Source organism: Humulus lupulus, chromosome 1 (assembly GCF_963169125.1).
Source record: "Humulus lupulus chromosome 1, drHumLupu1.1, whole genome shotgun sequence".
NCBI lineage: Eukaryota > Viridiplantae > Streptophyta > Magnoliopsida > Rosales > Cannabaceae > Humulus > Humulus lupulus.
Window position 1 is genome coordinate 265810266 of NC_084793.1, and position 15045 is coordinate 265825310.

Genomic DNA, 15045 nt, shown 5'->3' on the forward strand with positions numbered 1-15045 from the left:
GGTTCCTCGAGATCCTCGGAACCTTGAACATTCATATTGCTCGGTTCCTCGAGATCCTCGAAACCTGAAGCATTCATTTTGCTCAGTTCCTTGAGGTCCCCGAAACCTTGAGCATTCATATTGCTCGGTTCCTCAGAACCTTGATCATTCATATTGCTCAGTTCCTTGAGGCCCTCGGAACCTGGAGCATTCATATTGCTCGATTCCTCGAGATCCTCGGAACCTTGAGCATTCATTTTGCTCGGTTCCTTGAGGTCCTCGGAACCTTGAGCATTCATTTTGCTCAGTTTCTCGAGACCTTGAGCATTCATTTTGCTTGATTCCTCGAGATCCTCGGAACCTTGAGCATTCATTTGGCATGGTTCCTAGAGTTCCTCATAACCTTTGGGCATTCATTTTGCTCGGTTTCTTGAGAACCTTGAAACCTAAAACATTCATACTGCTTGGTTCCTCGAGGTCAGCATTCATATTGCTTGGTTCCTCGAGATCCTTGGAACCTTGAGCATTCATTTTGCTCGGTTCCTCGAGATCCTCAGAACCTTGAGCATTTGTATTGCTCGGTTCCTCGAAACCTGGAGCATTCATTTTGCTCAGTTCCTTGAGGTCTCCGCAACCTTGAGCATTCATATTGCTCGGTTCCTTGAGATCCTCGAAATCTGGAGCATTCATTTTGCTCGGTTCCTTGAGGTCCTCGGAACCTTGAGCATTCATTTTACTCGGTTCCTCAAGATCCTCGAAACCTGGAGCATTCATTTGGCATGGTTCCTAAAGTTCCTCAGAACCTTTGAGCATTCATATTGCTCGGTTCCTTGAGGTCCCCAGAACCTGGAGCATTCGTATTGCTTGTTTCCTCGAGATCCTCAGAACCTAGAGCATTCATTTTGCTCGGTTCCTTGAGGTCCTCAGAACTTGGAATATTCATATTGCTCGGTTCCTCGTGATCCTCGGAATCTTGAGCATTTATTTTTCTTGGTTCCTTGAGGTCCTCAGAACCTGGTGCATTCATATTGCTCGGTTCCTCGAAACCTTGAGCATACATATTGCTCGATTCCTTGAGTTCCTCGGAACCTTGAGCATTCCTCTAGCTTGGTTCCTAGAGGTCCTTGGAACCTTGAGCATTCCTCTGGCTTGGTTCCTAGAGGTCCTCGGAACTTGGAGCATTCATTTTGCTTGGTTCTTTGAGGTCCTCGGTACCTTGAGCATTCATCTCGTTTATCTCTGATCTTGGAGCCACCCGCCTAGCTCGGAAATGGAGTGTCTCGGAAATGCTCACTCGATTAGCCTACGAGCAGCTCAAATCTTCTTATTATCACTATTAAAAGATCGGCGAAGTCAAGGAATGATACATCCATGGCCTAAAGATCTGGTCATTTTGAAAGAGAGAGTTCACACGATAAGTTAGCCTTATGCCAACATGAAGACTGACTTGGGGGGCTATTGTTATACACAATTTTGGAGTGTCACTACCCGTCGGCCCAAATCATGCCTAAGGCCCAGTCACTTTTTAATTTGTCTAATTAGTGGGCCAAGCCCAATAACTTAGGCCCACTCATATGTAACCCTAACTCCTCAATATAAATAAATGTAAGGACTAAAGGAAAAAAAAAAGGGAAAAAAGGACGGAAGCTTTTTACAGGGATAGCTCTCTCCATCTTCAATGGAGTCAAATAGCTAAAAGCTAAATACAAATGTAATTCATGGCTTGCAAGATCAATGACAGTGACTAAGTAGATGTAGGCCATCTTTTTTGGGCTGAACCACTATAAAACTCTATCTATCCACTATTTCTGGGCACTAGACACATTTCTTATACTTTATTTAGCTCTAAAAATCTTCACAATATTATTCTTTGGGTGTTAGACGGGTTAACGAAAAAACGAGCCAACATGTTCAAATAATTTGATTCAACAAACTAAAAGTATAGTATACATCTTCCAAACATAGACATACTATTCTAAATTGAAATTTAAAAATATTATTCTAAATTCATTGTTAAAATTAAAAACAATATTTAATATTGCATATAATATATGCAATAATTTACGTAATATATGTATGTATAAATAAAAAAAACTCATAATCGGTTTATTTAGATTATTTGGGGTGGGTACGATTCTTAAACTGCCTAATATAATAATTTGGCAGTTTAAATTTCTGTTGGGTTATTTGGATTATATTTTTTGTCAGTTTTTTCGGTTTTGTTTAGACAATTTATTTAGATTGGGCAGTTTGCAAAAACTTTTGCACAACACTAAGACCATTTCTAATGCAATATGTAAATTTTGTGCCAAATTTAGTATAAAAAATGAGTTAATGCTATATTTGACTCAATATTTATAATTGTGCTCCAATGCACAAAAAACAAATTAATACAAAAAAAAGAATAATTTATTTAATATTTATTGACAACATACAAAACTTAATTTTTTTTACCTTTTATTATTCAAATGATGTATTTCAAAAAATTTGTCATTAAAAATTAAATAAAAAATAATATACGATTGTTCATTAATTTTCAACTATTAACATAAAAAAGTAAGATGGGTTGATGAGCAAAAGTTGATATATATTTTGTGAAATATTTGTTTAATACTCTTTTTAGAACACATTATACTTTTTTTGTAAGATGTACTAGCATTTCACCACCTTTTGAGCACTCGTTTAAGATGCTACCCACGGCAGGCATTTCCCAGCCGAATCCCTTTGCCAATAACAGCCAATTAGAAATAAAATAAAAATAAAAACATAGTACCGCTTTCCGAAGAAGCTTGGAAAAAATGGGAGACGAAGAAGCGAAGAAGAATGAGGCTTTGCAGATCATCGCTCAGTACACACCCCTTCCCCGGTTATTCGTCTTCGATCTCGATTACACTCTTTGGCCACTTTACTGCGAGTTCAACGAGGACGACGACAAGCCGCGTTTGTACGCAGAATCTTCCCTCGTATTGCATGCACTCAAGGACAAGGGAATCGACCTCGCCGTTGCCTCTAGAACACCTACTCCTAAAGTTGCTTCTGCCTTTCTTAAAACATTGGCTATTGACTCCATCTTTCTCGCAAAGGTGATTTCTTCTCTTGCCAAAATAATGTATATATGTATGTATGTATGTATGTGTGTATGGATTAATTATTGGGAGCTGTGCGTGGTTGATGATGCAGGAGATTTACCCGAGTTCGACTCACAAAACCAAACATTTCCAGGAAATTCATAAGAAAACTGGCGTACCCTTTACTTCAATGCTGTTTTTTGATGACGAGGACAGGAATATTCGCGCGGTAAACTCATATCCATCTCTCCCATCGTTCTGCCCTTTTTCTTTTTTAATTTACTCCATATTTGAGTGATGTAGTAGTACTAACCTTCTTCGTATTTTATTGACTTAGGTGTCGAAAATGGGTGCGACATGCATTTTGGTTGAGAATGGGGTGAACCTTGGAGCTTTGAGGCAAGGATTAATGAAGTTTTCTCAGACTCTCACGCAAGTTGTAATTTATATATAACTGAAGTCTCTTTAGGATCATCATTCTTTCTAGCTTAATGGGGAGCCTTTTTCACACCACCATAAAGCGCCATAATATGTATGTGGTACACTTTTCATATTTCCATTGCTGAGTCAAATGCATAATTTTGATTTAAGCAATATGATATCGATGTATCAATGCATCTTTACAAAATCTATTTTGTCTCAGTTGTGAAGTGAGAAGGGGTATGATTTTTACCATTACTGAAGAAATTGCAAAAAAAATGGAAGAAATTTTGACTAAATTGAAATTGCCTTAGCAGAAGCACTGAACAATTAGCATTTGCGGTATGAACAGAGAACAACTTACACACATACAAGCTCAAGGATTGGGAAAGAAGAAAATAGGAGAATGCACACCTTCACACAGTTGCATAAGATCAGCAACATTATTTTGTTCACGAGTCTAAATGAGAGTAGCAACTGAACATGACCCTACAACTTTTTTGTTGGAAGAAAATGAAAACTGAGATTGAAGTTGCTTGGCTGGTAGAATCTTTATGTCAGATTGTTTAAAAGCATAAAGACCTTCCCCAAGAGTTCCCCTCTGCAAGACATCCCAAGTAATCTGATCCTTGACAAGACAAAAATGAGAGTGAAATTCAAAGAAAACACCACTATCATGTGCAAATTTTGAAACACTTATCAAATTCTTAGTTAAAGATTGCACATGTGAGGTGTTTTTCAATGACAGCAATGTAGAAGGAATAGGAGATTTGATATTAGACTGATCAATGTAGTTGATTGGTTGGTTTGCTTCACCAGAGTCTGGATACCAACTCTGATCTTGAACACTCTAGGGTGTTGCTATGCGTCCAGAAATTTGATCACCACTGGCCACCATTGCAGCATAATGTCCTGACATAGTTCTTGAGTTTTGAGAGTTGCTGCCGGGGCACAGCCTTTGAAGAAAGGATCATACCTGTGGTACCATTGAAATGCAATGTGGCCTGGTTTTCCACAACCCCAAGGACGACTGTTGAACAGATCACCGTGTGAACCTTGAGAAGAACCATAAGCAATTTAGCAATATGACCAAAATCTCTATTCTGTCCTGGATTTTGTGAGAAACCAGAGTTACGGGGTGGAAACTTCTTGAATTGTTGATGCCGAGCTAAATTTACTGATCCATTAGCTGAATCTACTCTCTGTGGCATTTTTCAATTCGTTGTTCTTCAATCATTAGCAACGACTCGATCTCTACAACTGTGTAAGGAACTGATCTTGTTGGAAGGGATAACACAAAAGTATCATACTCAGCAGGTAATCCATTGAAAATTGCATTTATATGGTCCTTGACTGACACACAATGACCAACTGAACCAAGCTGATCCCACAACAGATTTGATCTTAAGCAAAAACTCATTAATGGACATAGAGAGTTTCTTTGTACTCAGTAACTGAGATTTAAGCTGATCTAGTCTAGCTTTTGTTTGAGAAGTAAAATACTCGTTAAGTGTTCTCCAATCTTGTAAAGAAGTTTCACAACTCACCACTCTCGTGATTATTGACTCAGACATGGACAAAAGAAGCCAAAAAAGTAACAATTGATCTTGCTGATCCCAGTCCAAGAATTCTCGACTAACTTTTCCTTGAGCACGAGCAGCTTCATCAATGTACATCAATGGCGGACTTGCATTATCCAAAATGAATTGTTGTAGATTATGACCACGAATCGTAGGGCTTGGACTTGCTATCGCCGCATCAAGAAATTGAGATTATCAAGCTTCACCGACATAGAATGAGTGAGGACTACAGGTACAAACTTCGACCCAGCTGCCATGGAAGAAAGAAGAAAATGAAAACAGAGAAAGAAGAAAGAGGTAGAAAAGAATCAAGAAAATGAACTGTTATTCACGCATGGGAAAAGTCTTTATATAAGAAAAGTAAGACTACCATAACTGTAATCAGTTACAGATACAGCTGTAATAACCGTTGAGCTAACAATCTTAACAGTATAACTAACTTCCTAACTACTTACTGACTAACACGCTGATCTTTCTAAATGGGTATCTGATATTCATTCAGAGTATGATTCAAATTTCTTCAAATTGGTTACTTAAGTTTTCCTCGAACTGTAGAGAAAAATTACAAGAGACACATGTACCTTGTCAATGCTATGGCGATGGCACCTTGGGAGTTCAAATGGCTCTCCTTGTCAATTCAGGCGAACATATTGATAAATAATCTTTTTCTTAATTTCAATTATATTCTTTTAAATAGTCAAGCTTTCCTTTCTTGTTATCAAGGTTGTTTTCGCAATTAAGTATAAATAAGAGCTAATTTTTATTAAAAGAAAAAAGAGAAGCCCCTAAAAAAAATCTGAGTCAATTATAGATGCATCATTTTGTTTTAAGCAATATGATATCAAAGCAACTTCAAAATTGTAGTTTGTGTCAGAAGCATCATTAGTAGAAATAGTCATAATGAAAAAATACATGCACTGAATCATAGGCCAAGATGCATTTGTGGTAAGAACAAAAAACTTGCACTAGCATGAGTCAGTCACACACAAGCTAGCTAAAGTAGTGGGAAAGAAGAAATTACAAGAATCCATACTTTTACTACACTACAAGATCAGCAACATTCCTTTATCCATGAGCAAGATAGATGTTTCTAGTTGTTGATTTCTCTAAATGGGGATCTTATGTCAGAATTTGCTTCAAGTTTCTTCACTGCAATGGGACTATTCACATTCTCACTCAGATAGCTAGAGTGTTCATCCTCAGTAGAGGGCATTGTTGTCTGTAACAGATCCATTAGTTGTTTGTCTGAACTGGAGATCTCACTAATCTTGTCACTCAACCCCTCAACCAATCCCAACAAGTTTTCTCTTTCTGATGATAACTTAGTGACATCTTCAAGTAAGTTTCTTCTCTCACTCTTGAGCTCTTCAATCAAAGCATCTGACTCTTTCAGCTTTGTCTTGAATTGAAACCCCATATTCTTCATTTCCAACTCTTTTGCCTCCAATTTTGCTTCAACTTCAACTGCTTGCCTCTTCAAAACACACATGGAGTTTTGCTGCAGTTCCAGTTTCTGCTTTACATTATGGATGTCATCCTCAAGTTCAGCAATCATAAGCTTCTTCTCTTCAATTTCTAGTGCAGCCATAATCTGGGCAGCAGTTATTTTCTCCCACGCTTTATGTGTCAGATTAATCTCTGCCTGTTTCTTGGCGAGCTCTGAAGAGAAAGAAATTAACGAGTTATTAAATTTATCTTCAAATGATCCCACAAGCTGCATCAACTCATTTATTCTCTGGTTCTTCTGTTCCATAAGCTCTTTTTCATGCTCAACTGTTCTTTCTGCTACAATTCTTGAGAGCAAAACTTCCTCAAGTTCTCTTCTCAATGATTCTTGCTCCAGCCATTCAACTTCTTTCTGGAGCTGCTCTAGGATCTTATCCTTCTCTCTTATCGTTTGGAGAAAGCTTGCTTTCTCTGACTCCAAGGACATGGCTGTTTTCATCTCAGCTGAGTTAGCAGCAGCTTCTCTTGTTTTGAGATTCTGCTCTAGTAACTCCACCTGGTGCTGGAGTTTATATATTCTATCATCTTTCTGTTCCAGCATACACTGAAGATGCTGTTTTTCTTGCTTGGTGATTTCCCCAACATCTACTTGTGAAAGAAGAGAAGCTTCTAACTCTTTACGCATTTCATAGTTTTCTTCATGATCAACCAATAAGCCTTTGGCAACTGATCTCCATATGTACAGTTCAAATTCAATTTCATTCCCTTCACAGATTTTCTCAGCCAGCTCAGTGTGTGTTATGTCTAGTTCGATGCATAATTCCCTCAGTTTCTTTTTCAAAACACTTTCCATTTGCAAAATTTGTTCTCTTAAGAAGATCTCACACACAAATGATTCCACGATCATTTCCTCATACTGCTCAAGATCTTTCTGCATTAAAAGCTGCTGCTGACCAATGGCATCCAATGTCTCACCTCTTCTCAACAAAGATGCAACATTCTCATGCTCCTTCTCAATATCTTTCTGTAATCTCTCAATGGTAGCATTCTTCGTCTCCAGCTGCTGCATCAATAGGGAAATATTCCGTTCATTCTCTTTTTCAGTCTGGTCTATTTGAGCCTTTTCATCTGCAAACTTCATTTGCGCCTCAGAGATAACGTCTTTTAACACCAATAACATCACAGAAATCTCCTCATTCTGCTGCAAGCTTATACAGCGACACTCTTCCAAGTCCATTCGTAGTTTCTTCAGTCTTGCATCTTTACTATCTAGCTGAGACCTACACTTGTTGAGATCTCCTGTCATCATTTCCAAATGGTACCTCCATTCAGCTTCTTTAGCCTTGAAATTTGCAAGAAAATCTCCTTGGGTCTGTTCCAACTCCATTCTCAGTGCTTTTATCGTTGCATCTCTACTTGCTAACTCAGACCTACAGTGGTTTAGGTCACTTGTAACATTTTCCAGTAGAGAATTCATTTCAGCTTCTTTATCTATGAGACTTGCAGAATGGACTTCATCCATTTGCTCCATTTCTATCTTGAGCTTCTTAATCTTTTCATCTTTACTCTCTAACTGAGACCTACACATGTTGAGATCTCCTGCCATCATTTCCAGTTGGTACTTCCGTTCAGCTTCTTGAGCCTTGATATTTGCTGTAGAGTCTCCATGGATCTGTTCTAACTCCACCTTGAGCTCTTTTAAAGTTGCATCTCTACTTGCTAACACAGACCTACAGTTGCTCAAATCATTTGTAACCTTTTCCAGTTGAGAGTTCCTTTCATCTTCTTTAACCTTAAGGTTTGTAGTGAAGTCTTCACGCATTTTCTCCAACTCCATCCTTAGCTCCTTTAACATTGCATCTTTATTTTCTAGCTGGTGTATCCATTCATCTTCTTGAGCCTTGATACTTGCTGCAGAGTCTCCACGGATCTGATTCAACTCCACCCTGAGCTGTTTTATGGTTTCATCTCTACTCTCTAGCTGAGCCATACAATTGCTCAAATCATTTATAACTTTTTCCAGTTGAGAGTTCCACACACCTTCTTTAGCCTTGAGATTTACAGAAAAGTCTTCACGTACTTGCTCCAACTCCATCCTGAGCTCCTTCAACATTGTGTCCTTACTTTCCAACTGAGACCCACAATTTTCCAATTCCTGTGTCAATGTTTCAAGCTGGGACTTCAATTCAGCGTCTCTAGCCTTCAGATTTTCAGTAGATTCTTTGTGCATCAGCTCTGAACATTTGAGCTTGTTTCGCAACTTTGCCACAGAAGGTGAACCTGAAGCCTTTTGGATTAGAGCTTCCTGAAATTCTTTTAGTGAAACCTGTACCTCCTGCATTTCTTGCTCCATTTGTCTTTTCTGATATTCCATCTCTTTAAGAAGTATCTCCTTTTTTTCAAGTGCATGTCTTAGAGATGCAATTTCTTCGTTCCTCTTCTCAGTGAAGCATTCTAGTTGGGATTTTGCATCCTGGTAATCATTGAAAACATTGTCAAATCTGCTCTGAACCTCAGAAAATTGAACTTCAAGATACTTTCTTCGGCTTTCCTCATGAGCCAGCGCTTGGTTACACATTTGCAACCGGTTTTGAAGATCTTCTGACATTCTAGTTTGAGAATCTAGCCTTGTTTGCAGTGAACATATCTCATCAATCAAAGAAGACTTCTCTAGATCCCACTCCTTCTTACTTGCCTTGAACTGGTCTCGCATCTTTCCATGTGCTTCTTCTAGATGCGTAAATTGCTCCTTTTTCCATTTGAGCTGCTCTTCGATCTTCCTCTTGTCCTCCTCTAGTTTGAATAGCACATTCTCTCTTTCTCCTGCTTCTTTGGCTCCCTTTGCTTTCTTCTCTACTTCAAAGCATTTCTTCTGCAAAACTGATAAACACCCTTTAAGGACTTCAATTTGGTCTTGGCAAGAATGAATTAGTTGCTCTTGATCCACATTCTTCTCATTTGCCTTCTCTAAAGCCAAGATCAGGCCTTTATTTTCCTCTTCCCATTTCCTGAATTTCTCATCACAATCAACTTGAATTTTCTCATTTGCAGTATTTAGACGCCTGATGACGGACTCCTTTTCATTCAAACTACATCGAACATCTTCAAACATTTGCTTCAACACAGTGAGTTCCTCTGCCTTCTCATTAATTTCTTGAGCCTGCTTCTCAATTTTCGAACTCACTTCCTGGGCTTTCTTGAGTTGCTCATTGTAAGACCTCTTCAAGTTTTCAGATACTTCTGCTTTGCTTTTATTCTCCACCCGGAGCTTCTCAATCTCAGCTTTAGCTTCATCAAGCTCTACATAAACCCTTTCAGTGTTCATTTTTCTCTCAACTTCAGGAAAGGAAGGAATATACCTGTTCAAGAACAAAGCAAGCACTTGGATATGTATAATTCATACAGATAAAGTTAGATCATTATATTGATCACAATGATTAAGACAAAGATTTCGAGATATGGACGCTTGGAAAATATGGGAAAGGAAAAGAAACCAAAGGACTTCCTCAATTGAGAATGTTTTAAATTCTAACTAAGAAGCATAAAACTTCACTCTACTAAGCAGGGTATAGACAAGGTGCATGGTGCCTGCTCGAGTAAAAGCAAAATCAACTACTATAGAAAGAGAAAACGTCTACATTATCTATTTTCTCCTTAATTTTCTCGGGAATCAAAGAGAGAGGTTATATAAATCAGAAAAAATTCTATGGAAAACAAAATCTAACAAGCAAACTAAGTAGGATAATTATATTTTAGTACGTCGCGAAAGTCAAAGGGTAGCCAAAGACTTCCCATGAATTAGAATTAGAGAATACCCTTTTCATTTTCTTACGGTTTCTAGCTAAACAAACAAGAATTAAGAGAAAATAGGAGGAACCCAAGCAAATACCTGGTAGTGAGAAAGACTATAACTTCTTCGCCATTGATGGAGGAGTTAGCTTAGCCTTAGCCATTAGCCCTAGTCTTTGGAGATTGTTTCTCTGATTCGTGGCTCTGAACAACGTGCTAGATACTTGAAAGGGAGAAAGAGAACGATTCAGAATGAAGGGTAAAACGAAAGGTGAAGATGGGTTTGTTTCATTGTCTGGTTTGAAGTTAAAAGTAGCCGTTGGAAGTGTGGAATTTGAAATTTGACGGCGCGATAGTGTTGGTTATAAACGGCGTTATTCTTGGATTCATGTATCTCTTACTTCATTTTAATCCTCTTTTACTAAATCAAAGTTCGTTGGTAATAATGATGTTTTTATTCAAAAATGTAACAAATTCAATGGGCCCACTACCTGGCCCGTGATTTAGGTTCTCGTCTTTAATGGGTTGGTTATGTTAGGCCCATTATAATATATTATCGTGCATTTAAACCACTACTTATTTTGGAAATTTTTTAAAATATGACTTTTATATTATCAATTTAAAAAAATATAAAAATTATACTTTTTTAATTTGTAAGAGAAAATTTATAAAATTAAAAATTAAAGTACAAGAAATACAATTAGTAGCTAACTAATATGAAAAATCTTATATTTTTATCATAGTTGTTCTTTTATTTTGAAGTAATTTTATTTTATTTTTTTCTCCATTTTTTAATTATTTTTTCTTTCTTTTTCTCCTTATTTATTTTTTCTTCTATTTTTTACTCTTTTTTATACCAATTTTTTCTTTCATCCTTTTTTCTTTCTTTCCATTTTTCCATTCTTCTTCTTTCTATTTTTATTCATTTATCAATTTTTTTTTCTTTCATTTGTATTATTTTGTTTTTTATGTTTATATTTTTTTAGTTTTTTTTTTCATTTTTCTTCATTTTTGTATTTATTATTTTCTCCTTCCATGTTTTTTCTTTTTTCACACATATGAGCTTTTTTTTATTTCTTATTTTCTTCTTCCATTTTTTCCTTTTCTTTTTCTACCAATTTTTTCATTCGTATTTTTTTCTTTCCATTTTTCCATTATTTTTCTTCTTCTTCTTTTCATTTTTATTCATTCGTCTATTTTTCCCTTCATTATTTGTTTTGTTTTGTTTTTTTTTTCATATTTTTTTAGTTTTCTTCCGTAAGTTTTTTTCCTTTCTTTTTTCTTCATTTTTGTATTTTTTCTTTTCTCATTCCATTTTTTTTCTTCTTTTTTTTTTCCACACATATTTTAACATTACATAATTATTTTACTATTTTTTTATTTATTATATTTTATTATTGTAATTTTTTTCACTATATGTAAAAAAATTCAAATCAATTTTTTAAGTATTTTCTTTTTACTGTAACCCTTATAGGAACACCAAAATTTGGAAGAAAAAAAACTAATAAAAATATGAAAATGTGAATGGGTAACCAATTACCCTGATGGGAACATTCAAATCTAAAAAACATTATATGAAGAAGATGGGAGAGAAGGGATAGGGGTGGATCTGATTTTTTTTTTCTATCTTCAAGTTTGTGGCAACTGATTACCTTCCCGTTCTTTGTGTGTATATTTCTGGGGATAACTGGTTACATTCATGTTCTTTGTATGTACATTTATGGGGGTACCTGGTTACCTTCACGTTCTTATGTGTGTATATTTTTGGGTTTTTTATGGTAACTGGTTACCTGTGTTACTAAAATCATAGTTACTTCCTCTTCCTTTTTTAATGAAGTGTTATTCATCTTTTTCCTTCAATTTTGATGTTTCTTTTCATATTTAACATGAGTAACCCGTCACCCCTCTTATGGCAGAAAGTTACTTCTCTCAGGATAACTCGTTACCCCTCTTGGTACATGTTATTTAACCTAGCTCTAAGATTTTTTTTTACATAATTGTCAAAGATCAATCAAGTAACTTGTTACCTTACCCAGGATTTGAAAAAAAAAACGTACAATCTAAAAAAAATAAAAAAAAGTTTATAATAAATAAAAATAATTTTGAACACAATTCATATTACAAAAAAAAAATGCATAACAACCAAAGAAAAATTTAATATAAAATTAGCAATATAAAAGTAATATAAAAAAACAAATAAGCTAAAAAAAATAATGATCAAATTACAAACATACCCTTCCAAATTAATAAAACTTGAATAAGAGTAAAACTATGACATAAACCAATTTTTATACAAAAATATGATAAAATAAACCCATAAAATGAAAAATTCTAAAAAAAAGCCATAGATTAACTTTTTTTGAAAAAAAAATCCATATTTTTGCACACTATTAAAAATCTCATATAAAATGTAATTGCCTCTACTATTTTAGTACTAAGCTAGTCTTTCTCAGCGACTAATTGTTAGGGTTCTATGCCCTAATTAAAACTAAATTTCTTTGTAATCTTATTTATTATCAATAAAAGAATAGAAATCATTTTTTTGACTTGGTCAATCACTTTGCTCACATGTTTTATTTTCATGATTATTTGTTTAACATAAACTTCTATTGAATCCCGAGCATATAACTAATTGTATTTATAGTGACGTAATCACAGTGGAATATAAATATGAATATATGTTCAAAATAAGTTAGTCCTAAGATTAGTTAGTGCACAAGATTTACATTGACTTGCCAATCTACGATATGATCTACTTACACATTGCAGTGTTATGTTATTTCCAGAACATTAGCAAAGTAGATTAGATCGGATGTATTTGTTACATCGGACATGACAGATATTGACAGTTGATAGGATAAGTAAACATACCGTTATTATCTATTCTAGTCATATCATATAGTTGACCATATGTCAATTCAATCTTAATTTTGAGTGGTTAGTATTCTAACTGATTGTATTATTTGAGTTATTTGACTTGTTCGTTACCAGCTTACCCTATGGACTAGCCCATACTTACATCTTGGGAATTCAGTGGTATAATTGAGTGGGAATGTTAATCATAGATATGAACATCTATAGCTTCTGATGAAGAAGTGAAACGATGGTTTCCTTTTAGTTTGGTTCTAGGTGTTAAATGATAGAGATCTCATTTCAGTAATTAATATTAGTTTATTGAAATATCATTTACAAGGAACTAAGTGTTTTAAGGATAAAATACAACGAGGGGTAAAATGGTATTTTAGTCCCATCTCATTGTAGACCATTTATAGAGAATTAAGTGACAATTATCGTTGTAGCAATGGATAATTAATAGCATATCTATATTTGTTATAGAGTGTTCTATGAATTCAATAGTGCAATTCCGAGTCTTTAGTGAAGTCACGAGGAATTAGTAAGTTAGTAAATTTATTTGTTAGATTTATGATAAGTTATTGGAGCTTGATTTCATAGGCCCATGGTCCCCAGTGTACCTTGGATAAAATCATCTAGATAGTCTCAATTAATTGATTTAATTAGCAATTAGAATTATCAAAGTTGACCAGGTCAATTTTGGTTAGTTTCACAGAGTTATGTAATTTTGAGAAGAAAAGAGAAATTATGACAGATTTATTAATTAAGATAAATTGGTATCTAAATTAATAAATAATTTTAAATCAAGGTTCAAATTATAAATAATTAATTTGATAAATGATTTAATTAATTAAATCAATAGAAAATAATACCGGCCTTGATTTTAAGTCCAATGGGCTTGTAATCAAATGAGAAATTTCATGGGCCTAAAGCCCATGATAATTTCGACCTAGCGCTGTTAATTGACTATTATTTTATTGATTTTTTAATTAAATAAATGACATGATTGAGTCTATAAAAGGAATGTTAAGTGAGAGTTGAAATCAAATGACAGATACTGGTTTTCTGATAAGTTTTAGATTCTCTCTAAACATAAGTCATTTTCTAAGCCTTATTGTTCTTTTTCTCTTCTTCTCTCTGTATGTATCTCATGTGTTGAGAATTTCTTACTCTAGTCTAGGTGATTCCAATGATACTTTGGAAGGCTATGAAGAAAATTGAAGATCGGTTTAGTTTCTTGGTAATACTCTGCGACTGAAAAGATACACGGGTTAGAGAAACCGATGGAATGACTTATTCATTCCGCTGCGTATAATGTAATTATTCTTATCATTATTTCTCTTTGAATTCAATTTTAGAAACATGTTCTAGGTTGTCTCTTATTAACTTGTTTAATATTAGATCTACATGAAAATAAATAAAGATCATGTATAAGTTTTCCCAACAACTGGCCTCAAACCTTTTCGTTATCTTTATTTTCATGCATGAACATGTTAAAAATTGGATTATTTGATGTGTTTGAATAATTGGATGTTTTTTCATGATTTTTATGAAGCATATTGATTTTATGTGATTATTAGCAATTTTTAGGTTATTTTGTTGTGTTTTCTATGCCATTAATTTTTATATATGCTTTATTTTGTGTAAAATATATTCAAAATTAATTAGAAAATGGTTTTGGTTTGAAAAATTACACAAAAAATTTGCTAGAAATGTTTTGACCTGGTTGCCCATGTGTGCGCGCACACACCCACACACCCTACGCGCACACGCCCCGCGCCCACACAGGCACTATTCATAATTTTTTAAAAAATAAAAAGTAAAAAAAAATTGTGAAATTGATTATTTGTAACAAAACCAAAAATATCAGATTTATTTTATCATTTAAAATTGTTTTTTAAAATAAGAAT

At 34.8% G+C, this 15045-nt stretch overlaps 2 protein-coding genes across 4 annotated transcripts; one reads left to right on the plus strand and one right to left on the minus strand.

Moving 5' to 3' along the window:
• The first annotated feature begins 2528 nt into the window (after nucleotides 1–2528).
• On the plus strand, nucleotides 2529–3678 carry LOC133806294 (uncharacterized). Of its 2 annotated transcripts, none has more exons than XM_062244415.1 (3): nucleotides 2529–3062; nucleotides 3160–3276; nucleotides 3385–3678. In XM_062244415.1, the coding sequence occupies exons 1-3, from the start codon at nucleotides 2778–2780 to the stop codon at nucleotides 3499–3501; spliced, it is 519 nt and encodes a 172-aa protein (XP_062100399.1). In that variant the 5' UTR covers nucleotides 2529–2777; the 3' UTR covers nucleotides 3502–3678. The 2 variants fall into 2 exon arrangements, with proteins under 2 accessions (XP_062100399.1, XP_062100403.1); XM_062244419.1 differs by having other exon boundaries at nucleotides 2679–3062; nucleotides 3202–3276.
• Nucleotides 3679–4885: 1207 nt separating this feature from the next.
• On the minus strand, nucleotides 4886–10661 carry LOC133806283 (uncharacterized protein At4g38062-like). 2 transcript variants are annotated; one of them, XR_009879032.1, is made up of 3 exons: nucleotides 10383–10661; nucleotides 6081–9852; nucleotides 4886–5297 (listed from the first exon to the last, which is right to left on the minus strand). XR_009879032.1 is itself a non-coding variant. In XM_062244406.1 (2 exons), the coding sequence occupies exon 2, from the start codon at nucleotides 9816–9818 to the stop codon at nucleotides 6138–6140; it is 3681 nt and encodes a 1226-aa protein (XP_062100390.1). In that variant the 5' UTR covers nucleotides 9819–9852; nucleotides 10383–10660; the 3' UTR covers nucleotides 5871–6137. The 2 variants fall into 2 exon arrangements, 1 of the variants encoding a protein (XP_062100390.1); XM_062244406.1 differs by lacking the exon at nucleotides 4886–5297 and having other exon boundaries at nucleotides 5871–9852; nucleotides 10383–10660.
• Between the last annotated feature and the right edge of the window lie 4384 nt (nucleotides 10662–15045).